The sequence below is a fragment of the Ursus americanus genome, chromosome 19 (assembly GCF_024610735.1).
Source record: "Ursus americanus isolate L20-20 chromosome 19, mUrsAme1.1.p, whole genome shotgun sequence".
Taxonomy (NCBI): domain Eukaryota; kingdom Metazoa; phylum Chordata; class Mammalia; order Carnivora; family Ursidae; genus Ursus; species Ursus americanus.
The window spans coordinates 54228752-54253619 of record NC_142145.1 but is presented as its reverse complement, the minus strand read 5'-3'; the positions used below and the strand labels follow the sequence as shown (position 1 = coordinate 54253619).

Genomic DNA, 24868 nt, shown 5'->3' with positions numbered 1-24868 from the left:
CTTTGGCTATTCTGGGTTCATTTTGTCTCCTTATAAATTTGAGAATGGATTTGTTAATTTCTGCCCCCCCCCAAATCCTGCTAACATTTTCACTGGGATTCTACTGTATTGATAAATCATTTGGGAAGGATTTTGGAAGACATTTTGATAATATTGGATCATCTAATCCATGAACATGCTGTCTCTCTCCACCTGTCTTGGTCCTCTGTAGTTCTTTGTAGTGAAGTTTTATTATTTGTTTATTCATGCATCTATTATTCATTTATTCTTAATTTTTTTGCCTGTGAGCCTTAATAGGTTTCTTTCTAAATTTTATTTTCCATTTCTTCATTGCTAGTGTATAGAAAGAGTCCACTTTTGTTTATTGAATTCGCATATTAAGACATTGCTAAAGCCACAGATGATTTCTACTAGGTTTGTGTGTGTGCGTGTGTGTGTGTGTGTGTGTGTGTGTTTTAATAGATTTTCCCAAGTATACAATCATATCATCTACAAATAATGAGAGTTTGGCTTTACTGTGCACTCTTTCTGCCTTTGATTTCTTTTTTCTTGCATTATTGAACTGGCTGGCACCTCCCATAGATGTGGGATGGAAATGGTGAGAGCAGAAGGCAAGAGGAAAGCCCTTAATCTTTCACTTCCAGCTCTTGGGTTTTCATGGATTCCCTTTACTAGGGCTGAGCAGATTCTCTTTTATTAGCTTGCCATTTTTTTAATGAGTGGTGGTAAATTCTGTAACACGTTTTTTGTGAATCTATTGAAATGATCAAATGATTTTTTTCTCCTTTATTCTGTTAATATGTTGATTTACATTTACTGATTTTTGTGTATTGAACTAACTTTGAGTTTTGGGGGAAAATTCTACTTGGTCATGAGTTATTATCCTTTGTATAAAGTACTATATTCAATTATATAGTGCCGTATTCAATGTAGCAATGTTTTTTAGGGTTGTCAGTTATGGGTGTTGAATATGACTGCCTGGTATAAGGTACAGCCAAGTTAAGAATTTCTTTTAGACTTCTCTGGTTTCTGTTGATGAACTCATTTGGGCATTATTTGTTTTAGATCAACACAAGGATTCTTTGTGCATGAAATATAATTGAATATGTATATCTAATTATTATTTTTTAAAGATTTTATTTATTTGACAGAGATAGAGACAGCCAGCAAGAGAGGGAACACAAGCAGGGGGAGTGGGAGAGGAAGAAGCAGGCTTATAGCGGAGGAGCCTGATGTGGGGCTCGATCCCAGAACGCCAGGATCACGCCCTGAGCCGAAGGCAGACGCTTAACCACTGTGCCACCCAGGCGCCCCTATATCTAATTATTTTTTAGGTTACCAATAACGGCTAAGCTATATATTGGAGAGCCCAACATCTTCTTTGAACTGAAATAGAAGAGGCCTTAATTTTTGTTTGTCACTTTCTTTTTCCTTAGTATTACTATTCAATCAAAGACATATCTGTTGGAGGAATGTGTATTTGTTACGGTCATGCTAGCAGCTGCCCATGGGATGAAACTACAAAGGTGAGTTCTAGTATTTTACAGTTTATTAAAACTTTAAAACAGAAGTTATAGCTATAGTGTTTGCCTTACTGTGTTTTATTCAAGTCAGACATTGAAAGGTATAAAATTATGTTACAAGAAATATTTTTCAGATTATTTAACTGGTTTCATTTTTTTGAACAATTTTATTCCACTTTCTTTGGAGGATCTGTTTCTCTCTTTCTGTTTTCCTGGTATGTCCAGCACAAAGCAGATTTTTTTTTCCAACATGATAAGCATACCCTTTAATCTCTATCACCTATTTCATCCATCCTGACTACGCCACACCTCTTCCTTTCTTGGTTTGTCTCTGTCTTTGCCTCTCTCTCTCTCTCTCTCTTTTTTTTTTTTTTTTACCTTTGCTCCTTTGTTTTATTTCTTAAATTCTACATATGAGCAAGATCATATGGTATTTGTTTTTCTCTGGCTGACTTATTTCACTTGGTGTTATACTCTAGCTCCATCCATGTTGCAAAAGGAAAGATTTCATTCTTTTTTATGGCTGAATAATATTCCATTGTATAGATACATAGCACTTCTTCTTTATTCATTCACCTATTGATGGACACTTAGGCTGCTTCCATAGTTTGGTTATTGTAAATAATGCTGCAATAAACATAGGGTGTGAGTATCCTTTGAATTAGCATTTTTTAATTTATTGGGTGAATACCCAGTAGTGTAATTGCTGGATCATAGGGTAGTTCTATTTTTAACTTTTTAAGCACCCTCCATACTGTTTTCCACAGTGTCTGCACCAGTTTACATTCCCACCAATATTGCAAGAGGGTTCCCCTTTCTCTGCATCCCCGCCAACACCTGATGTTTCTTGTGTTGTTGATTTTAGCCATTCTGACATGTATGAGGTAATATCTCACTGTAGTTTTGATTTGCATTTCCCTGATGATCAGTGATGTTGAGTATCTTTTCATGTGTCTATTAGCCATCTGGATGTCTTCTTTGGAAAAATATCTGTTCGTGTCTTCTGCCCATTTTTTAATTGGATTATTTGTTTTTTGGGTGTTGAGTTGTATCAGTTTTTTATATATTTTAGATACAAACTCTTTATTGGATATGTCATTTGCAAATGTCTTCTTCCATTAAGTAGGCTGCCATTTAGTTTTGTTGATTGTTTCCTTTGCTGTGCAGAAACTTTTTATTTTGATGTAGTCCCAATAGTTTATTTTTGATTTTATTTCCCTTGCCTCAGGAAACATATCTAGAAGAATGTTACTATGGTCTATGTCAGAGAAATTACTGCATGTGCTCTCCTCAAGGATTTTTATGGTGTCAGGTCTCACATTGGGTCTTTAATCCATTTTGAGTTTACTTTTGTGTACGATGAAGAAAGTGGTCCAGTTTCATTCTTTTGCATGTAGCTGACCAGTTTTCCTAAAACCATTTGTTGAAGATACTGTCTTTTTCCCATTTTATATCCATTCCTCCTTTGTCAAAGATTAATTGACCATATAATTGTGAGTTTATTTCTTGGTTTTCTGTTCCATTCCATTGATCTATATGTCTGTTTTTTAATGCCAGTACCATACTGTTTTAATTACTACCATTTTGTAATATAACTTGAAATCTGGAATTGTGAGACCTCTAGTTTTGTTTTTCATTTTCAAGATTGTTTTGGCCGTTTGAGGTCTTTAATGGTTCCACACAAACTGTAGGATTGTTTGTTCTAATTTGTGAAAAACGCTGTTGGTATTTTGATAGGGACTGCATTAAATCTGTAGATTTCTTTGGGTGATATCGACATTTTAACATTTGTTCCTCCAATCCACGAGTATGAAATTTCTTTCCACTTTTTTGTGTCATCTTGAATTTCTTGCATCAGTGTTTTATTGTTTTCACAGTATAGGTCTTTCACCTCTTTGATTAAGTTTACTCCTAGATGTTTTATTGTTTTGGTGCAGTTGTAAATGGGATTGCTTTCTTAATTTCCCTTTCTGCTGCTTCTTATTACTCTATAGCAAGGCAACAGATTTCTGTACATTATTTAGTGTCCTGCAACTTAACTGAATTCATTTATCAGTTCTAGTAGTCTTTTGGTGGAGTCTTTGGGGTTTTCCATATATAGTAACAAGTCATCTGCAAATAGTGAGAGCTTTACTTCTTCCTTACCAATTTGGATGCCTTTTATTTCTTTTTTTGTTTAGAAGATGTATTTCTAGGGGCGCCTGGGTGGCACAGTGGTTAAGCGTCTGCCTTCGGCTCAGGACGTGATCCTGGCATTATGGGATCGAGCCCCACATCAGGCTCCTCCGCTATGAGCCTGCTTCTTCCTCTCCCACTCCCCCTGCTGTGTTCCCTCTCTCGCTGGCTGTCTCTGTCTCTGTCGAATAAATAAATAAAATCTTAAAAAAAAAAAGAAGATGTATTTCTAATTAAGTATTTACTATGAATTTTTTTGTGTTAAAATATCCATAACATAAAATTTACCATTTTAACCATTTTCAAGTATACAATCTGGTGGCCTTATGATCTTTGAAACCCTTTTCTCTATAAGACTGACAAGCAAAAACCATGCACAGCTATAAACTATGCTTGTATTTTTTAAAAGAATGGTTCCCCATTTTCTCCCTCTTCCATGTTTTTGGTACTAAATCAAGAGAAAATCAAGTTTACCCATTTTAGCATAATACTAAGTGAATAATATGACACCCTGTCTCCTCTTAAACCACTTATATGAAGCGACTTGCTATTCCCCCCAGTCTTTGTACTTCTCTGACTCTTGAATAGGATTATCCTCTTTTGAGGCTGAAACCTAGGAAGGTCAGGAAAGTTATTAATAGGAGCTTATAAACCCTGAATATCAGTGCATCTTATTTGGAAAACGTTTTGTTCATGAACCCATTCTATTTTGAGTTTTGTTTTATTCCTCCTCACTTCAGTTTGTAACCAGGTCATGTGTGTATATTTTTCTCTATAATGCCTCTGCTTTGTTGGAGCCATATGTCCTCAGGTGTACCGTTATGCTGGATATGGGACTGTGATCAGTTCTTTTAAAAATAAAGTTACGAAAAATATATAGGTTAATTTCCAAATGTCATTTTGTCTTCCCCATTTCTAGAAACTACAGTGTCAGTGTGAGCATAACACCTGCGGAGAGAGTTGCAGTAGGTGCTGTCCTGGGTACCACCAGCAGCCCTGGAGGCCCGGCACTGTTTCTGCTGGGAACACGTGCGAAAGTAGGTCCACTGAGGATGGAAGGATGCAGTGCTTTTCCTTCTTAATATGCTTATCTTGATGATGACTTAACATTGTGACTAGTGCGTAACTTGTTTTCTTAAGTATTCAAAGAGTTCCCAAAGTTACATATTACCTGAATATGATTTAAAGTATTAAGGCCCACCTGTATATTTAGGGGTTTGCTATTTTATCTCGGGTTGCTCTTCCCATAGATGAATGTATTCTTTATTAATTTGGGTTTAATTTTTAAGTAGACAATATATTCACATGATTCCAACATCCACCTATATATAAAAAATATGTAATGAAAGTATTACTTCCACTCTGTCTCCATCCTTCCCACTTTTTACTATTTCTTACTATGTTCTTCCTGAAATTTTTATGCAAACAAAGCGTACATCAATATGTTCCTACCCCCAACATAGTTCGTACATAGAACCTGACAAGCTATGCATGTCTTTCTACACATCGCCTTTATATTTAACAGTATGTCTTGAAAATCTTCCCATGTTAGCAATTATGAAAGGCTGTTCTTATTTTTTAAATTTATTTGTTTTTTTTTTAATTCCAGTATAAGTAACACACACTGTCATGTTAGTTTCAGGTGTATAATGTAGTGTTTCAACAATTCTGTACATTCATGACTCAGTGCTCCTCACGATGAATGTGTCTTCATCCCCTTCCTCTGTTTCACCCCCCGCCCACCCACCTCCCCTCTGGTCACCACCAGTTTGTTCTCTATTGAAATGCTGTTTTTAAACACAGTACCACTGAATTCCTTTAAATGGATACAATATAATTAAAATGGCTACGATCCATGGATAGTTCAGTTGTTCCCAGTCTTTTGTTAACACAAACAGCGATGTGATGTTTAAGCCTGTACACATCACTCATAAGTGCAGGTACTTCTGCGGGATTATGATCCCAGAAGATAGGTTGAAGGGTCAAATGGGTGTGCATGTGTATAATGTTGATGACTACTCCCAATTGTCCCCCATAAGATTGCCCATATCCTATTCAATTTACTTATTCTGGAATTTTAATTTAATTTATGGCCATAGAAACTTACTTAGGGAGGGAAGGGTTTTCTTTATATAGGACATAATAAATATATTCATTGCTCTGTTAAAATCCTCCTAGAATGTAATTGTCACAATAAAGCCCAAGACTGTTACTACGATGAAAATGTTGCAAATCAGAGGAGGAGTTTGAACATTGCTGGACAGTTCCGAGGAGGGGGGGTTTGCATCAATTGCCTGCAGAACACCATGGGAATCAATTGTGAAACCTGTATTGATGGATATTACAGACCTTACAAGGTGAGAGTGAATTTCATTGCCTTTTCAAAGTGGAAAAGAGATTTCGCCGGTGGTCAACTTCAATATTAGAAACTCATTTCCTTTTGTAATATTTCCTTTATATTCTTATTCTGCTAGTAGCATTTTTCAGATATCCATTTCCCCCTCTATCTGTCCTATCTTCTTGCTCAGAGTAGGATGTTCACTTGTTATTTAACTTGGATTTGGGGCCCTACTGGCTGTGTAATCTTGGTTGTGTAATACTGTGTGTGAAGAGTGACCAAAAACTATTGCAGCTGTATCTTGCCTGTAGGAAGTGCTCAATCTGTCCTCAGCTGACCTAATATGTAGTTGTCACCTGGCTCCCTGTGGAGGTCTGGTCTAGGTGATGCTTCTATATGGCTGTGAGAGGTAGCTGAGCGAGGGGAGCCACATGACCGTGGTCATGGGAAAGGGCGACACTCTGCTAATGATACTAGCTGCTGTCCCATCAAAAAAATGTTTGGGGCTTTCTGGCTTGAGCTCCCATTACTTTCCTGAGACCTACACTCCCCGGGTATACAAAAGCATTATAATAATCACATTTGAATAAAAAGCCAATACCTTGTCATTGGTTATTATTGTTGATATTATTGCTAATATTGCTATTAATTCTGGTAAGATAATCCAGGACAAACACTACCTTTCAGGTGTCTCCTTATGAGGACAACCCTTGTCGTCCCTGTGACTGTGACCCTTTCGGGTCCCTCAGTTCGGTCTGTATTAAAGATGAGCTCCAATCTGGCTTACACAAAGGTAAGTCTTTGATTCGTTTTTGTGCTTGAATTGGTGTGTGTGTGTGTGTGTGTGTGTGTGTGTGTGTGTAAGATTTGTACCTGGTGGAACTATCATCATTGGATAGAAACTGGGTGATATGATTCTCTATTGATTCTTTTGTTTACAAAATACTTATCAGGCACTTACTGTGTGTCAGGCAATTTTTTAGGGCCCAGGAATATGTACTTGAGCAAGATGATCAAAATTCCTACTCACAGGCAGACACTCAACAAACAAGTACATGTGTAATAAAAACTCTGGGTAGGGATGAGTGCTGTGGGCATGAAGCAAAATTAGGAATCGTGATTGGAGGGAAATGGGGTGTAAAGAGGGCAATGTTGGGGTGATGACATGACATTTGATCAGATAATTGAGCATTTGATGAGAGAAGACATAAGGCTCAGTTTAAAGCCATATGGGGAACACAGTAAATAGCAATCCCTGTCTTTAGCTCTCTAAGAGCTCTCCCAAGGCTTTTGCATACATCATCTCACAAAGCAAACAAATTCGCCTGCTAACTTTGTAAATGTCAGAGTGCTTTCTGTTTCAAAAACTGGCAAAGGACATGCAAATACCAGAATCTTCTGAAAAGGTCGCATCTGTTCAAAGACTTCTGTGACCTCATCAAATCCTCAGTCACTAGCAGTTAAAACGGATTTGATCAGCAGGGAAGGATGTGCCAAGGGTGGGGCCCAGCCACAATGCAGAGGGTAATTTACACAATTGAATTAATCCTTACACGTGACTGGTAATGGATGCTAATGAGAATGAGGGTGATGTTGATTGTAGTGAGAATTACCCTTGATTGGGTGCATTTTAAGAAATACATCATTTAAACATTCAACCGTAGCAGATAGAAATTATTTAATGCATTTTATAGGCAAGGAAGCTGTAGCTCAGAGCAGTTAAGAAACTCGGCTGAGGTTACATAACTAGACAGTTTCAGAGCTGCCATTAAAAGCAGAGAGTATTCATTGCCCTTTACCACTTCCCATGTGCTTTCAAAAAAAAAAAAAAAGCTTTATTTTGTGATACAGTTCACTACTGTAGTATAATTCACCCATTTAAAGTATATGAGTCAATGTTTTTTGGTATATTTGGATGCAACCATCAACACAGCCTACTGTGAGACCATTTCCATCATCCCATAAAGAAACCCCTTCCCCGTTGGTAATCACTCCCCACTTCCCTCCATGCCCTCCGCCCCAGCCCTAGGCAACCACTGATCCACTTTCTGTCCGTGGATTTGCTTATCCTGGGCATTTCATGTAAATAGAACCATGCAATGTATGGTCTTTTGACACTGGCTTCTTTCACTTAGCATCAGGTGTTCAAGGTTTATCCATGCTGTAGTTTCCATTAGTCCTTTGGTCCTTTTTTTTTCTTTTCTGAATACTACTCTATCGTGTTTGTACCACATTTTATACAGCCATTCATCAGTTGATGAGTATTTCATTTATTTCCACTTTTTGGTTATTATGAATAATGCTGCTACAAACATTCATGTGTAACTTTTTTGTGGATATATGTTTTCATTGTTCTTAGGTAAGTGGTGCGGAGTGGAATTGCTGGGTCATAGTGTAACATGCTTCATATTTTGAAGAAGTGCCAGACTGGTTTCCGTTTTTTGTTGTTTTTTAAAATTTTTTATTTAAATTCAATTAGCCAACATATAATGCATCACTAGCTTCAGATGCAGCGTTCAATGATTTATTAGCTGTGCAGAACAGCCAGTGCTCATCACATCACGTGCCCTGTTTTCCAAAGTCACAGCACCATTGGACATTCCCTGCAGCCTCTGTTTTTCATGTCTGTTTTCTTTTTTTAAACCAGGGATCGACAAACTGTGGTCCGTGTGCCGTATCTGGCACCCCACCTGTTCCTGTAAATAAAGTTTTATTGGAACAGAGCTCTGCCCATCTGTTGCTGTATTCTGCGTGCTGCCCCCAAGCACTCAGGGCAGAGTTGAATAATTGTAACAGGTATTCGTTGGCCACAAAGCTTGAACTAGTTCATCTCTGGCCATTTACAGAAATAGTTTGCCAACCCCTGCTTTAACCTGTTTACCCTCCTGCTGGGCCATCACCATCCTTTTCTTCCCAGGGAAGCGGCCAGGTCAATGTCCATGCAAGGAAGGCTACGCAGGAGAAAAATGTGATCGCTGCCAATTTGGTTACAAGGCTTACCCAGCCTGCACCCGCTGTGAGTGTAGTCAGGCCGGGAGCGTGAATGAGGACCCATGCTCAGAGCCTTGTCTCTGTAAGGTACATGGGGGGGGGGGTTAAAGATGACCCTGAGTTTCCTTTGAGGTGTCCTAGGAAAGCAACACATTCCATAGGCTCAGGCGATCAGTTCTTGAGCAAAGCAGCAAGGTTTAAGTACAACTTGGCTTCCCTACACCTTCCTGAGATGGGCACCCATCTGCTTTTTGGGTGCCTTCTGGGCAATGGCCATCTATCCCAGAGGTATTTCTGTGACTTCCAAGGTGAAACCAAATACCGCATTTCTTAGGCTTGAGCCATTACCCCTTCTCTGACATTCTGTTCCAGCTCAATGTTTAGAGGAGAATCAGGTAAATCCCAAATTTGTAGAAATGTTAATTAAAGGCAGATTTGTTATTTTGGATTTCTTTTAAAAAGGAATCGGACAATGATAAAAAACATAGTCATTAGGTACCAGGGAGGTGGGGGGGGTTGCTATCTGATATTAATATCCATTTCCCCATAATAACCGCAATTTGTAGGACTTCCCATTATATCTTCTGTGCTTCTCCCCATGTAAGCGCCTTAAGCACGTTATAAGTGACTGAAAATAAACTTGAGCATTTATTAATAAGACAAACAATTACATAGCCCTTCTCAGGTTTTAAAATTCTCGAAAGATCAGCAAAACTGGAAGATTTAGATCAAAGCAATATGAAAGAAGTCATTTCAATATAAATGACCTAGCTCTAGGATCCTGACCTTCATGCTTGACCACAAAATTGAGTGGTCATAATTTCGAAATATCTATTCTGGAGATAATGACTTCATGAGGCTGGGCATCCCCTTGGAGCATCTATTTATTTACCTGTTTCTCTGAACCACCAAGCCCCTATCTGGTTAATGTCATGTTCATGTCACTTTACTCTGTCTACCTAGACACACTGGTTTCGAAGCTAATCTTCTCTCTCCTCCATGCAGGACAATGTTGAGGGAGACAATTGCGACCTCTGCAAGCCAGGATTCTATAACTTGAAGGAGAGAAACCCCGAGGGCTGCTCAGAGTGCTTCTGCTTCGGCGTTTCTGACGTCTGTGAAAGCCTTTCTTGGTCCATCAGTCAGGTGCGCGCACCTTCCCTGAGCCCAGATTTAAGATTGTGCCACCTCAAATGAGCTCTCTGGGAGCTGTGCTCTAAAGCGCGGGGGCTGCCTTTCCCCGTACGACTGCTCCCGGCCGTTTGGAATGACAGTGGCACAGATCAGAGGCAGTCCGCTACTAAGTGTCACAAAAGTGTCTCTCTTGGTCATGGGTTTGCTCCTACATACATTTCCCTAGCCAAACAATAGATGTCACGGTATTGTAGGATGTACTGTGCTCCCATTTCTTCTGTGGGGAAATGCATCTGGTTGTGGGGTCAGAGGTGAGATCTGGGACCCACTGCTCCACACTGGTCTCAGGCCAGGACGCACATCAGGAGATGACGTCATGCAGAATTTTCTAACTCAGAGAACCTGGTGAAGGTAGCAACAACAGCAAGTAACATAGGGATTATGAGGGCAGGCAGGGTATCCTCAGTTGTTCTGGGAATGGGGAGTCCTAGGGGGATGCCAAGTAATGCCTGGGAGGCCAGTGTGATGGCCAGAGGTTAGGGAGGACCCAGGGCATAGGACTCATCCATGGTAACCACTTGGCCCCCCAAGGCCAACTCGGGAGAGCTGAATTCAGGGTAGGGGGTTGCTAGTCCCTGGCTCTCCTTTCCTTCCCTCCCTCCCTCCCTGGCAGGCTGGTGAAGAGTGGGAGCAACATGGGGGAGGGAGTGGGAATCCCAATCAGTACCTGAGAATGAAGGTGAACCCCTGTGACCACCATGCTGGGGTGATGGCTTGTCATCTTCTTATAGATGACAAATTAGGAGAACAGGATCTGGAGGTTATTTTTAATACACTTTTCAGCTTTTTGGTAAAAAACAGGAAACAATGATGAAGAAAGCAGAGTTAGCCAAAGACATTTTGTTCAATGCATCTATTAAGGTCTTTGCTGTTTTTTTAATCTAAAATATATATCTGTGGCCTTGACAATTTCGCTCGCCTACTTGCTTATAATTGATCTGAGGACGTGGGGAGTGTTTGACTCGTCCTCAGATTTTCTTGGTCCTTTGACAAGTAGAAGGGTCACGAGTTGTGTGGTTCTGGTGGCCACAATGTGTTAACTCGGTCCCTAGCTAAGCTCTCTGGGTCTGTTTCTTCATTGTAGGGATTGGTTCTGGGCTGGGTGGAAAGCTCAGAGGACTTCTATTTCATATTCTGAAATTCTGAATCTTTTTTTAAGGTGAAAGACATGTCTGGGTGGCTGGTCACCGACCTGATCAGTCCGAGCAAGGTGCCGTCTCAGCAAGACGCGCTGGGTGGACGCCATCAGATCAGCATCAACAACACCTTGGTCATGCAGAGGCTGACTTCCAAGTATTACTGGTCGGCCCCAGAGGCCTACCTCGGAAATAAGGTAGGGCCATCGCCAGAAGTGACATCTTGAGCAAAGATCTCAGAGCACATTAAGAAAGAACTTCTGTCGGCAGTTTAAGTCGTCTCAGGGTCACTCGAGGGTTTGACAGATAATTATACGGCATTTACTTACACCTGACTCACATGGTCTTGCTTAGCCTTGGGTGACTTCATTACATCATTAAACCATGAACTTTGTTCTTGGCCACGTTGGTCATAGGCAGGCTGTTGTAGGAAGTCTTGTCCCCTCCTCCCATGACAGGCTTTCTACTTTCCTCTGCGTTCCTGGATCACTTGGGCCTCTGTGAGGCGTCGGGCGCATTCCTGCTTTGTTTAGTTAGCCCTGTACTTACCTTAGCCCCAGGGCCCGGTAGAGGGCCTGGCATGTAGAAGGCACTCGGGCGGGACAGGCTGGGCATTGGGGCTGGTGTCTTGCTAGTTTCATTATCAAGACGGACTGTTTCTCACTCAACATTCACATTTAGCAAAGATAGAATACTCCCCATTTTAAGAAAATGCAAAATGGTGATTCTACAAAGTGGAATTTTGGTTAATATGATTTAACCTGCTGTTGTCCCCTTCCTCTTCACCAATCATGCCACTTCTTTTTCTTTTCTTTTCTTTTCTTTTCTTTTCTTTTCTTTTCTTTTCTTTTCTTTCCTATCCTTTCCTTTCCTTTCCTTTCCTTTCCTTTTCTCTCCTTTTCTTTTTTTTTATTTGAGACACAGAGAGAGAAGAAGAGAGAGGGAGAGAGAGCACGAGCAGGGGGAAGGGGCAGAGGGAGAGAGAAAAGCGCACTCCCTGCTGAGCAGGGAGCCCAACACGGGGCTCAATCCCAGGACCCCAGGATCATGACCTGAACCAAAGCAGACGCTTACCCAACTGAGCCGCCAGGTGCCCCCAATATTGCCACTTCTCTCCAGATTCCGATGATCTGAACATCTACTCAGTGGAATCTATCTCAGTGACTCGAGCTCTGTGCTCACTTTCCCTGTGCATTTGGTTGTTTTGAAGTAATGGTATGTGTTTCATCGTAGTACAGGTCTTATAGCTTGGGAAGTTTCTATTTCATTTATTGGCTATATTTTAATTTTATAACCTATTTTATTTAGATTTAGGTTTAAGTAATGTTTATTTTGAAAGTGATTATTTTCACCCATCAGATTATAATCCTAGAAGATGTGCTCTATTTATAATGTGATTTTATCACCAAAGATCAATGATTTCTTTTTCTGTTAAGATCACTTTTCCAATTTTATGGTGCAAAGACTGGATTCTGAACCTGATATTGTTGTCACACACCTGTCACGAAGAAAGTCTCCATTTTACATGAAAGGATATGACCAGGAAGAAAAGCCTTTAGTCCTTCTTTTAGCTGATGAGTCATGTTCCTTATTGTTCTCCTACAAGCAGGGCAATGAGATCAGAATGTTGGGATTATCATCATGGGTCTAAATCCTAAATCCTACATGATGGAAGTGAAACACACGTCCCCTGTGTGATTCACAGAAGTTGACGCTTCCTCACCTTGGGCTCTCTGAGAAGGAGTACCTCTTTCTTCTATACATTTAAATCACAGCCTGCATTTTTGTAATATTGGTTAAATAACATATTCGTATAATATGCTTTCTTTTCACTGCCTTACTGTGGACTTCCTTATGTACCGTGGCCACCCGGACACCTTGCAGCCGGGTTGTTTCCCAAAGGGTCCTGGCCACCACTTCCTCGTACTGAGGGGCTGTGGTCATGGGCCCTCCGTGGTCACTCTTGCTTACCTGTTTCAGCTGACTGCGTTTGGCGGCTTCCTCAAGTACACGGTGTCTTATGCTATTCCCGTGGAGACAGTGGATGGCGACCTCATGTCTCACGCTGATGTGATCATTAAGGTAGTTGCTTTCACACTGTTTTGCTGTAGAGTGGAAGGGCTTAGCTGGGTGACAGTTTACAACTCCGCGTGGCAAGGGGCACATGGTCAAGTGGCCGTTCAGCCGGGCTTTGCCTCATCTGGACACCACCAAGACTGAGTGTGACGTTTCTCTTTGGGCCCATTTCTGGAATTGCCTCAGGACAGCACATGCGTCTCTTCCCTCAATCCCTGGAGCTGATCCATCTTTTCACATTACAAAGGGAGACAGGAGTTTGCTCTGACGTTGGAAGTACCCTGTCAGCCCTTTGAGTCCCTCTGTCTCCTCCTGCCACATTGCCTCCCGCATGTGCTTAGGCAAAAGTGCTTGGCAGTGTGGGGACGGGAGATGGGTTGCCATTTTTGTCCTCAGCCACTGTCCCTAACCCTGTATCCTCACTCCCCTCCTCCCCCATCTCTCAAAGACCCAGCTCAGCTTCACCAGAAATTTTCCCAAAGGTAAGAAACCACTTCCGGTTCTAGTCTGCAGTGTCCACCCCCCTCCACTGGCACCTTTATTTTTTTATTTTTTTAAAGATTTTATTTATTTGAGAGACGGAGAGAGAGAGAGAGGGAAGAAGTGGGGGAGGGGCAAAAGGAGAGGGAGAAGCAGGCTCCCTACTCAGCGGGGGCTTGATCCCAGAATCCTGGGATCATGACCTGAGCCAAAGGTAGACGCTTAACCGATGGAGCCACCCAGGCACCTCTATCTCCTGGCATCTTTAATGATATGCACCCCCCTGTCTAGCCTGCAGCAAGTGGGAAAGTTGTGACATAAAGCATTTTTGTGAATGGCAATTTTATGGAAGGCTGGAGGTATCTTTATATACTTTATCTACTTTTGCTCTTCAGTGAAAGATGAGGGGTGTTGGACTGGTTGCTTCGAGGAAAACCGTGGGCACATACATGCTGTTTCTCTTCTGAGATCCCAGCACAGGACCCAGCCTTTAGCTTTACTATCTGAATCCCTCTGAGGGGAATACAATGAAAGCATCTCTCCTCTGATCGTTCTGGTCCAAGAGTTATGATGCTATTACATATTTGCTCTGAGAACCGAAGCACAAATGAAAAGCCGTGTTGCTGAATACAAATTTGCTTTTAGTTTTTGATCATGAAGTTGAATGACAAATATGTTTCCTCTTGTTTTAAATGTTAGGGAAATGGACTCACTTTAAGCACCCAGGCTGAGGGCCTGTCATTACAACCCTATGAAGAGTACTTGAACGTGGTCAGACTTGTGCCAGAGAACTTCCGAGATTTTAATAACAAAAGGGAGGTAGATCGTGACCAGCTGATGACTGTCCTTGCCAACGTGACACATCTCTTGATTAGAGCCAACTACAATTCTGCAAAAATGGCTCTTTACAGGTGTGTATTGAAAGAGAGGGAAGCTCGTGCTGACAGTCCTCAATCTCGTCTTCATCTATTAATAATGATGTATTTTCAGTGTAATGTATTTTACTTGATTATTTTAAGAGCACAGCTAATGGAACTGGCTGTCGTGAAAATATTTTTACTACTATAATTTTAGCGAAGTTGTAAGAACAGTGGTCCATGACAAATGTGCCTCAGTAGATCGTCTTGACACCAGGATCAGGAACTTTCAGGGTGGTTTTCTGAGAAATGCCTGATAAGTTCACTATTGTCTGGACCACCGCGCATCTGATTTTTACCCTCCTGATGTTAATGATCTTAGATTTAATGGTTAATGGTCTATTTAAGGTAATGTTCCCATCCTTGGTCATGTTATTACTTCCAGAAGGTCAGTTTCCGGCAATGCCACGCTAAGCATGCACAGCTAAAGCCAACACAGAATTTAAGAACAATCTCTGTATTCAAGATAGGATGATTGAACGGGTTAGTTTTCCTGAAGTGCTTCAACTCAGACTGGGCAACATCAGACCCTTCCCACAGCTGTCTGGGCAACTCCTCTTCATTGCACCAAATGTGGCCGAGGCCTTCCAGGGAATACTGACGGCTCTCAGAAATCATATTAGTGTGAAGATCTGTAGTTACTTACAAAAGTCACATCACCTTTTTGTTTAAACAAAACTTTAAGAGTCCATCTTCATCAAGGTGTGAGATGTCATTGGCAGGTGGGCGTCTAAGTCACGTGCTGACCCCTATCTCTCGGTAGGTTGGATTCGGTCTCTTTGGATACAGCCAGCCCTAACGTTCTAGACCTGGCGCTGGCCACCGAGGTGGAGCACTGCGAATGTCCCCAAGGCTACGCAGGGATCTCCTGTGAGGTAAGCCTGCTCTTCATCCCTTCCTAGCTCCTTCCTTCTGCTCCTTCCTAAGCAGAAAAAAAGCACATTAGAGGTGACACAATGACCCGCACTTGAATTTTAACTTTAAAAACCTGTTTGGCAGAGTTTGGGGGGCTATAGGAATATTGGAAGTCAATGTTCAAGGCAATCTGGTGCCTCTTCCAGGGGGTCCTAGGACACCTGGAAATGGCCGACTTCCGTCTTGCCCTCTTGCCTTAGTCAACCGGAAGGAAAGTTACACTGCCCTTGCCGTAGTTTGCATTTCTAAGGAGCATTGAACTTGATTGTATCTGGACATTTACAAATCACCAGCGTGCCACCTAGAAAGCAGGAGACAAGCCAGGCCCATTTTGAGACTTTTTATGGCCCCCAGCTACGGTAACTGAGGTGAGCTCCACTTCACAAAGAAGTGTGTGAGAATGTGCTTGCAATCATCGGTAAAAGTAATCTGTTGCTAAAAAACTGTTTGGACATGAGTATTGATAATAACTCTCTCCTACTGAGGTCTTCCTATGGATTTGGCACAATCCTAACCTCTTTGTGTAGGAAAGAGCTAGAAGTAGTCATATCAGGTTCCAAGCTTCATCTGTGCCGTTAGCTGCCACATGGTCCTGCCTCTCCCGTGTTTAAGCGTGACAATGATTAAGAACACTTGTCATTGGCTGTGAGTTTTGGGCCATCATTTTTACAAAGTGAGAACATGTAACTTATGATTTGTTTTTATGAATTTTTATCCGTTATAAACTTTGCAGTTAATAAAGTTGGCCTGTGCTTCATGATATAGATTTTTAATTAAATATTTCTGTTTCTATTTTAAATATTTTACAGGGTTGTTTCTTTTCTGACCCCATGAACTTTTTTTTTAGATCTAAAACATGTATTTTTAGGCCAAGGAAGCCTCTGTAGGACCTACGTCCTGTGTACTTATGGGATAAATGCCCTTAGGACTACCTCATAGTATGTGGGATGTGGGAATGGGCGGGCTGGCAGATGGAGAAGCCCTGGCCAGCTAGACCAGGAGGGGGCAGCAGTGAGCAGGTGCTGCTGGAGAACTCCAGGTCCGCTGGGTTCAGAGGACAATGTGCTGATGTGCTCGGGATGAAGGCTCAAGGAAGAGCGCAAAGCTTAACACATAACTTTAAGTGTTTTTATCAGGCAGAAGAACTCATTCTTTCATGAGAAGCTGACATAAGGAATCAGGCAGCTATTTGTGGGGCCTGGAATTCTTGAGAGCCCAGAAGCCACCACACAGACCCCCAGGCAGCTCCCGCTCAGTGCGCATCTGTAGACTAGCCCATCGTCCTTGATGGGAGTGTGGTGCGTGGAGGTGTTAAGGGGACTTTCACAAGGTCACTGTGAATAAATGCATTTATATATTACTCATACGATGAAAATGCAATTTCAATATTTTTCACAAGAGTAAAAACCAGATCCACGCCCCTCGTCCCATGGCCCCATGGGTGTATACTGGCCTCCAAAGTAATACTCCCCAGTCTACACTCCAGGCATGTTTTATGTCTGGTGTGGCCCCCGAGCGGCCCCGTGGCCACAGGTCTGGGAGGTGTGTATCCCCGGCTTTGAATCTTTCCATTGGCATAGTGGGCACGGGGTCTAATCACTCCATGTTCCAGGTTCCGTGTCTATAAATAGAGAGACTGGTTCTCAGCATCATCCTGAGAATGCCGTGAATGACGGTCTGGGATGGCCCCCGCTCCTCCCAGGCAGGGGACAGCGTCCGTGAATACCACGGAAGGCACGCCTGTAATGCTTGCTCAATTCACCTGATGAAGTTTTTTTTTTTTTTTTTTTAAGATTTTATTTATTTATTTGACAGAGATAGAGACAGCCAGCAAGAGAGGGAACACAAGCAGGGGGAGCGGGAGAGGAAGAAGCAGGCTCATAGCTGAAGAGCCTGATGTGGGGCTCGATCCCAGAACGCCGGGATCACGCCCTGAGCCGAAGGCAGGCGCCCCACACCTGATGAAGTTTGACATGGACCTACACTCGAGCACTTGGATTTTACCCAAAAGAAAACAAAATCAAGTTGAGAGGAAAATGTCCTCTTGATTGAAACCCTGGTTGAGTGGCTGAGTGTTCCATGATTTCTCACGCTACCGTGGCAGGATACCTCGCAGGTGGATACTGCCCCAGTGTATCGCCACTCGCTTTGGGGTGCGTGTTTCTACATACAAAAAGAAATGAAGGAGGGTGCCTGGGTAACCCAGTCAGTTTGGCTTCCGACTTTCGATTTCTGCTCAGGTCATGAGATCGAGCCCCATGTAGGGGGGTCTGCACTCAGCGGGAAGTCCGCTTGGGATTCTTTCCCTCTGCCACTGCCCCTCCCCCTGCTCATGCACTCTCTCTCTCAAATAAATAAATCTTTTAAAAAGAAAAAAGAAATGAACTGGATTATGGTGATGGTTTCACAATTTGGTAAGTTTACTAAAAAAAATCATTGAACTATATCCTTAAAATGGGTGCATTTTTATGGCATGTAAATGATACCTCGATAAAGAAGTTTGGGGGGAAAAAGAAGTACGTTTCTCTCCTTGTAGAGAATGAAGCAGTTAACGTTCCTAACCTATTGACAAGAAGATGATCTGCGTGACATACTAGGTCGCCTTCCCCCGAGTGTGTCACCTGTCCTTCTCTTGCAGTCCTGCCTCCCTGGCTATTACCGCGTGGATGGAATACTCTTCGGAGGAATTTGTCAACCCTGTGAATGCCACGGCCATGCAGCTGAATGTGATATCCATGGCGTTTGCTTTGTGAGTTTGTTGCTAAAATCTCGAGCCCTCCCCCCCATCCCAAAGCCCTGTGCTGTGCAGAGTGGTTAAAAAAAAAAATGCTCCCTCCATCGGAGATTATCCCAGCTCTTGTAGACCCCAAAGGAAATTCACGGACTTAAGTTCATGTATAATATGTTTCCTGCTCCCCCCCCCCCCGCTCTTTTTTTGAAAAAAAGTTACTTTGGTTAAAATGGAAAAAGGATACATAATGTCATCGCAGGTTTTTTTATTAGAACAGCAAATTACTTGGTAAGATTAGAAAGCCATATGAAGGTAGAAAATATTATCCACTGATTAAAAAGGATCAGGTCTTTTAAATGAAAGTGCTCAAATTTCTTTAACGTATTACACAGTATGTCCTCAAAGGAACACTAAAACCTCTAATACGCTCGTTCGTGCAATATATAATGCTTTATAGCTGTTAGCTCGGGTAAACTCTTCAAACAATGCTTCTTTCCTGCAACAGGATTTGAAACGCGGCTTGACAAAAATGCAATTAATCTTGAGAATGAACTTTGGGGCAGATATAGGGCACGACTTGTTCTTTAACTTCAATCAGGAATCCTTTTAGGTTCTTTTGCCTGGAAGCCAGGCCACACTCCTGGGTTCTAATGGATTTACTGCACAGAGATGGAGGGAATGCCTCTATTAATCGGCCGAGTCCTATTCACCATACAGGGAAATGTTCACGCTGTTTCTGAAAGAGATTGACTGAGTCCCAGGGCTAGGGAAAATTAATTATCAGACCCATGGAGAAGATCTCATCATGATGCCATGGATTGCTTATTCTCTCTAGAGCCTAGTTTTTCTTGATTCTGTAAGTAAAGCTTTCATTTTTTCTTGGTTCATTCCATCATTCTGGAAAGCAAGTGTCTATAGGAATTACATGAAGTGATGTTTTACACCCACACTTGGTCCCTCGGGATCAGTTTCCCAGCGTCTGATGAGGTTGTTGCTTTTTTTAACGCCTCTGCCTTTCCATTTGGGTTTGCAAGGCCAGCGTTCCAGGGGCGTCTGCCAACACTTGGGGGTGTCGGCAGGGTGGGATTGTGGCACCCATGGCAAAAGGGTATTTGCACATGCTATTACTGTATCTTTACAAAAATATATGCTCTCATTAAAGTGAATATGCTAAGTAGCAACTGGCCTTTAAGTTCTAATTACAATAAATGATAATAATTTTTGTAATTGAAAAATGTTTGGAGATACTGTTCGATTTCCAGAAAGGCTACAAAAATAGCAGGGCGAGATCCTGCGCAGCCTTCTCGCTGCTTCCCTGGTGCTCGCAGCTTCCATTACCAGAGCACGGTGATCAAAATCAAGAAATTCACGCAGCTCCAATCTCGTCAGCAGAGCTGTGGGCTTCACTCAGATCGTATCAGAATTCCCACTCGTGTCCCCTCTCCAGCCTCAAATCCAGAACCGCATTGCACCTGCGGCCTTGAATCTGCGACAGCTCCTACTTTTCCCTTGTCTTTCATGATGTGGCGCTTTTGAGGAGCCCTGGACATTCTCTGGAATGTCCTCAGCTAGAGGCGTGTCTGTTCTCTCCTGATTAGCCTGAGGGTTTGCATTCTAGGCAAGAAGACGCGAAGGTCGCGTGGCCCCTCGGTGCACACCGTCGGGGATGTTAGCCTGGGACACTGGGATGAGGCGCTGTCTGTCAGCTTTTCCCACTGTCAAGTTATTAGTTTTACCTTTCTAAGTCATTCACATTTGAAGGGGCAAAAACAATAAAAATTTAGATTGGAATTTAAGGAAACATAAGAACTTGGTAGCATCATTTATCTGTTTCATCTAACTTTGCTTTTTTTTCCTTCTATTGTATTTTAAAATGAAACCTTTGAATTCTCCCCTTTGGATAGCCATTTCTAGTCCTGGCCTTGTACGTAGCCGTCCAGCTTCCAGGAGTCAACTCCTGACTCACAGGTTATAAGAGAGAAGGTTCCAGTTGTTCTTAGTACCCTACCTATCTTTTTCTTTTTTCTTTCTTTTTCTTTTTTAAAGAGTGGTTTTAGGTTTATAGCAAAACCAAGAGGAGCGTGTAGGGATTTCTCATATATCCCTGCCCCCACGCACGCATAGCCTCCCACATTATCAACAGCCCCCACCCCCACCAGAGGGATGCCTTGGTGCTGTGGAACCCACATTGACACATCATAACCCCCAAAGTCCAGGGTTTACATTAGCGCCTGTTCTCTGAGCTCCTTCTGCTCTTCTCCCAAGGAGAGACCAGTTTCCTTTGTTCGGAAAGAGAAGAACCTAAAAGGCAGTTGTGTATCTTGGACCCTCACGTTTCTTCTTTTTCATTCAAGAGAAAATGTTTTTCCTTCTGAGGAGATGAGCATTCTTCTCCCTCACGTACCAGCTCCACCAACAGGGCTGGTCACTTGAAGGGATGGTGGCCCGAGAAAGCATTGAGACAGATTTGGTAGTTTTTTTGTTTTTTGTTTTTTTTTGCAGAACCAAGTAATGGCTTTCCCAAAGAGAAAGAAAACCCTATCTGGCCCTTTGAGCAAAGAAATCCTATCATAGATATTTTGCAAGTGGACATACTTAAATGTATATTAATGAAACAACTTCTTTTGCATAATACTTTTAGCTCAACCATGTAGCCATTTACCAAAGCCAGTTGCATTTTGAATTAATTTGGGTTAATTATCAAAATCAAGGTCATATAGGGAATGGGGAGGAAAAAGAAGAGTCTAAGACATTCTTACCAAAACGTCCCCTGAGGACCGCCGCCTGCACATCACCCAGGAGTTTTTTAGAAATGCAGAACTCAGGCCGCACATCAGGCCTCCTGAGTCAGCATTGACGTTGAACCCAGGTGATCTGTAAACAATTCAAGTGTAAAAGCCCTGGTCTAGGATAACTCTACATAAAACTGGTGAAAGCCTGGAGCACCTGAGTGGTGCAGTCTGGTTAAGCCTCTGACTCTTGGTTTTGGCTCAGGTGGTGATCTCGGGGTCCTGGGATCAAGCCCCACGTCATCAGGTTCTGTGCTCAGTGCGAGTCTGTTTGCGACTCTCCCTCCCTCTCACTCGTGCTCTCATTCTCTCTCTCTAAAATAAATAAATAAATTTAAAAAAACTGGTAAAAGCCTGTTTAAAAGGATGTAATACAAATATTTATAGTCCCAAATTAAATTTAAGTTTTAATTAAATTAAGTCCCAAGTCAAATTAAGTTTTCCTATGGGAAAACTTTTATCAACCTCAGGAATTATGGAAAAGTATGTAGTTTAGAAACTGGAAATATTATTTAAACTGTTGAATGAAAACTGTTAGTTTATATAATGAGTGGTTCTCAGAGAAGGGGGTAAAGGGAAGTGGGTGGCAAGGTGGACCCACAGGTGGGAGGTGGGGTGAATGAGTACAGGCAGGGGTGGGTAGAGATCACAGGAGAAAGCTCTGGGTGGCATCAGCTTGGGGGTGGGGGCCATGGGAGGACCTGGGGAGACTGAGTCACGGGCCAGAGAGGAACTTAGGAAAGAATGTGGAGAAGAGGCTCAGCTTTGCCTCGGGCCACGCAACTGTCCTGATGCTCAGCCACGGTTCCTACGTGGCCCGCTGTGCCCATCCCATTTCTCCTGCATACGTCCCGCATGCCTGATGCAGTGTCGTTCTGCTTTCTAAAGACATGTTTTCAATAAGGAAAGAAGTCTTGTATATTTTTCCCTGTGTTTATCATTTCTGATTCTCTTCAATCCTTGGTATAAATCCAGGATTTCATCTGGTTCTGGGTTCCTGCCTCCCAGAGAACTGTTTTTAGCATTTGTTTGGCGCAGGTCTGATGGTCAACAAATTCTCTCACATTTTGTTGACCTCAAAAAGGCTTTCTTTCACCTTCGAGTTGGAAAGAGATTTTTGCAGATTTTTTTTTCAGTACTTGAAAGTTGTTCTGTTTGCTTATGGCTTGTGTCATTCCAAATGAAAAATCAGTAGTAATTCCTATCCATGTGATTCTCTGGGTTGCCTTTTCCCCCTGTCTGCTTTTTAGATTTTTCTCCTTACCAGTTGCATTTGCTTTTTATTTGTTTGCTTCTTCTCAGATCTAGTAGTTATTATCCTGCATTAAAAAAAAAAAACTTATTTGGAAATCATTTTAAATGTATGAAAAAGTTGTAGGAAGAAAAATAGTACTCAGAGCACCCCCCTTTTACCCGATTCACCTTGTTGTTAACATTTTCCCCATTTGCTGCGTGATTCTCATTATCTGTTTATCTAATCATAGTGTTTTTTCTAAACCACTTGAGAATAAGTTACGTATACTATATTCATTTATCCCTAAGTACTTCTGTGTGTATGTCCTGAGAATAAGGATTTTTTCTTCTATAACTACAGTATATTATCAACTTCAATAAATGTAACTTTGGTATTCTACTTTTTCTTTTTTTTAATAATAATTTTTTATTATGTTATATTAGTCACCATACAGTACATCCCAAGTTTTTGATGTAAAGTTCCATGATTCATTACTTGCGTATAACACCCAGTGCTCCATGCAGTACGTGCCCTCCTTACTACCCATCACTACTTTTTCTAATCTACCGTCCATTTTTCCATTTTGCCACTTGACTCCATTATGTCCGTTGTAGCATCTTTCCCGCCATGACAGGCCCCCGCCGAGATCAGGTATCACATTTTATTGTCAGGTCTCTCTAGTCTTCTTTAATCTGAAGTATTCCCACAGTGCTTCTTTGTCTTTTAGGATAATGGCACCCTGAAGAACACAATTTTTTAAAACAAAATGCCCCTTATTTGGGGTTCTTCTCTTATTTGTCCATGAGTGAATTCAGGTTATACCTTTCAGGCCAGAACCCTTCAGTAGCGGGGCTGTGGCCTCAGGGGGAAGCCCACAGTGTCCACTGCCCCTCCTGGTGGTGTGAATTCTGATTACACACGCCAGCTGTTGGTCAATTTCTCCACTATATATTTACTGTTCTTTTCTTCTGCGATTAATAAGCAGGGTGAGGGAGACACTTTCAGACCATGCAAGTATCATATCCATCATCAAAGTTCCCCCTGAGATTTAGCAGTCTCCGATGAATCTTGCCCCACCAACGCTTACTATGAGGTCCTCCGTGCTCCTTGGTTGGCACACAGCATTCTACTGTAAGCAAGAAGCCTCCTTTCTTACGTTTATTTAGGTACCTACTTATTATCTGTCTGGACGCATGGATCCAAATTGTCCCAGATGTGACTAGCGGAAGCATACTCAGTAGTTTCTGATTGTGTGATGAATGCTGTTCATTGCTAAGTTTCTGGATTTTGTTACTTTCCTTGAAAGAACATCTGAGTTTGTTTGGGCAGGTCATTAAATGATCATAGGTCAGCTGGATTGTTTCAAGGTTTGTTTTTAAGTTTTGTTAGGGTGGGTCTAGTGTAACTTCTAGTCTGGGGCAGTTGTAGCCCTCACGCGAATGGGTTTTTCTTCTGGGATCTCTACTGGGTGCTCTGGGCGTTTAACAGAGACTCCCCACACTGGCTGGTTACAATTCTAGTCCCTGGGCTCTGCGCGAGTTCTTAATTTTCCAGCTAGCCGCATGGAGATGCACTCTACGCAGGAGAAGCTTGTATTCAGTAGCTGTTTGAAGGGGTTTCCTGTGCAGCCTTCTGGAGTTCTTATTCTGTGAAGCTCTGATTCTCTGCCCAAATTCCTGCAGTTCTAGTCTCCCCAAACTCAGACCTCTGTCTCCTCAACTCAACAAGAGCCCCCACACCCTGCTTGGGTCTCCCCTCTCCCCTGCCCACTTAAGCTAAGTGTCTCCAGGAAAAAGACACGTGATCCCGGGGTTTCATCCTGTCACCTCCCTTCTCTCACCTCTGTTGTCTAGCATCTGAAAGAAGTTGTTCAGTATGTGTTTTCCAGTTTTCTAGTTCATTCCTACAGAAGGGCAAGTCTGGTAGCAGTTACTCCAACATGGGCAGAAGTGAAAGCTTCCCATGTATACAGATTATGCAAATTAAAATTTTCCATGAATCTGAAAACAGGCAACCCCTCCTCATGTAACAGGGTTTGGTGAATTGTTTGAGCTTTTTTTTTTTTTTTCCACCCTGACTTCAAGTTGTTTTTTGATGAAACAGAGAATCCTTTAAGGAAGCCTGAACTGAGTCTTCTCTTCATGCGTGTGTTCTAGGCGTGCGAGCACAACACCACTGGGGACCACTGTGAGCAGTGCGCGCCCGGCTTCTACGGGCTGCCCTCCCGAGGGACTCCGGGGGACTGCCAGCGGTGTGCCTGCCCCCTCTCCACAGCCTCCAACAAGTAAGCGTGGCTCGCCCACCAGTGGAGCCGCCCAGTGTGGCCAGACTTCGTGTGAGAGGAGAGTGTGCTTACCCGGTGCTAATTA

General features: G+C 42.3%; 1 protein-coding gene across 2 annotated transcripts in view; it reads left to right on the top strand.

Moving 5' to 3' along the window:
- LAMA1 (laminin subunit alpha 1) overlaps positions 1 to 24868 on the top strand; it is a 159295-nt gene that overhangs the window by 55673 nt on the left and 78754 nt on the right. For both annotated transcript variants that reach the window (XM_045781938.2, XM_087869967.1), the window contains exons 6-17: positions 1437 to 1526; positions 4618 to 4735; positions 5877 to 6055; positions 6724 to 6829; positions 8954 to 9114; positions 10033 to 10173; positions 11381 to 11554; positions 13338 to 13439; positions 14613 to 14824; positions 15594 to 15705; positions 18384 to 18494; positions 24656 to 24783. In XM_045781938.2, coding sequence (XP_045637894.2) covers positions 1437 to 1526; positions 4618 to 4735; positions 5877 to 6055; positions 6724 to 6829; positions 8954 to 9114; positions 10033 to 10173; positions 11381 to 11554; positions 13338 to 13439; positions 14613 to 14824; positions 15594 to 15705; positions 18384 to 18494; positions 24656 to 24783 — 1634 coding nt within the window. The remainder of the gene's footprint in view (positions 1 to 1436; positions 1527 to 4617; positions 4736 to 5876; positions 6056 to 6723; positions 6830 to 8953; positions 9115 to 10032; positions 10174 to 11380; positions 11555 to 13337; positions 13440 to 14612; positions 14825 to 15593; positions 15706 to 18383; positions 18495 to 24655; positions 24784 to 24868) is intronic.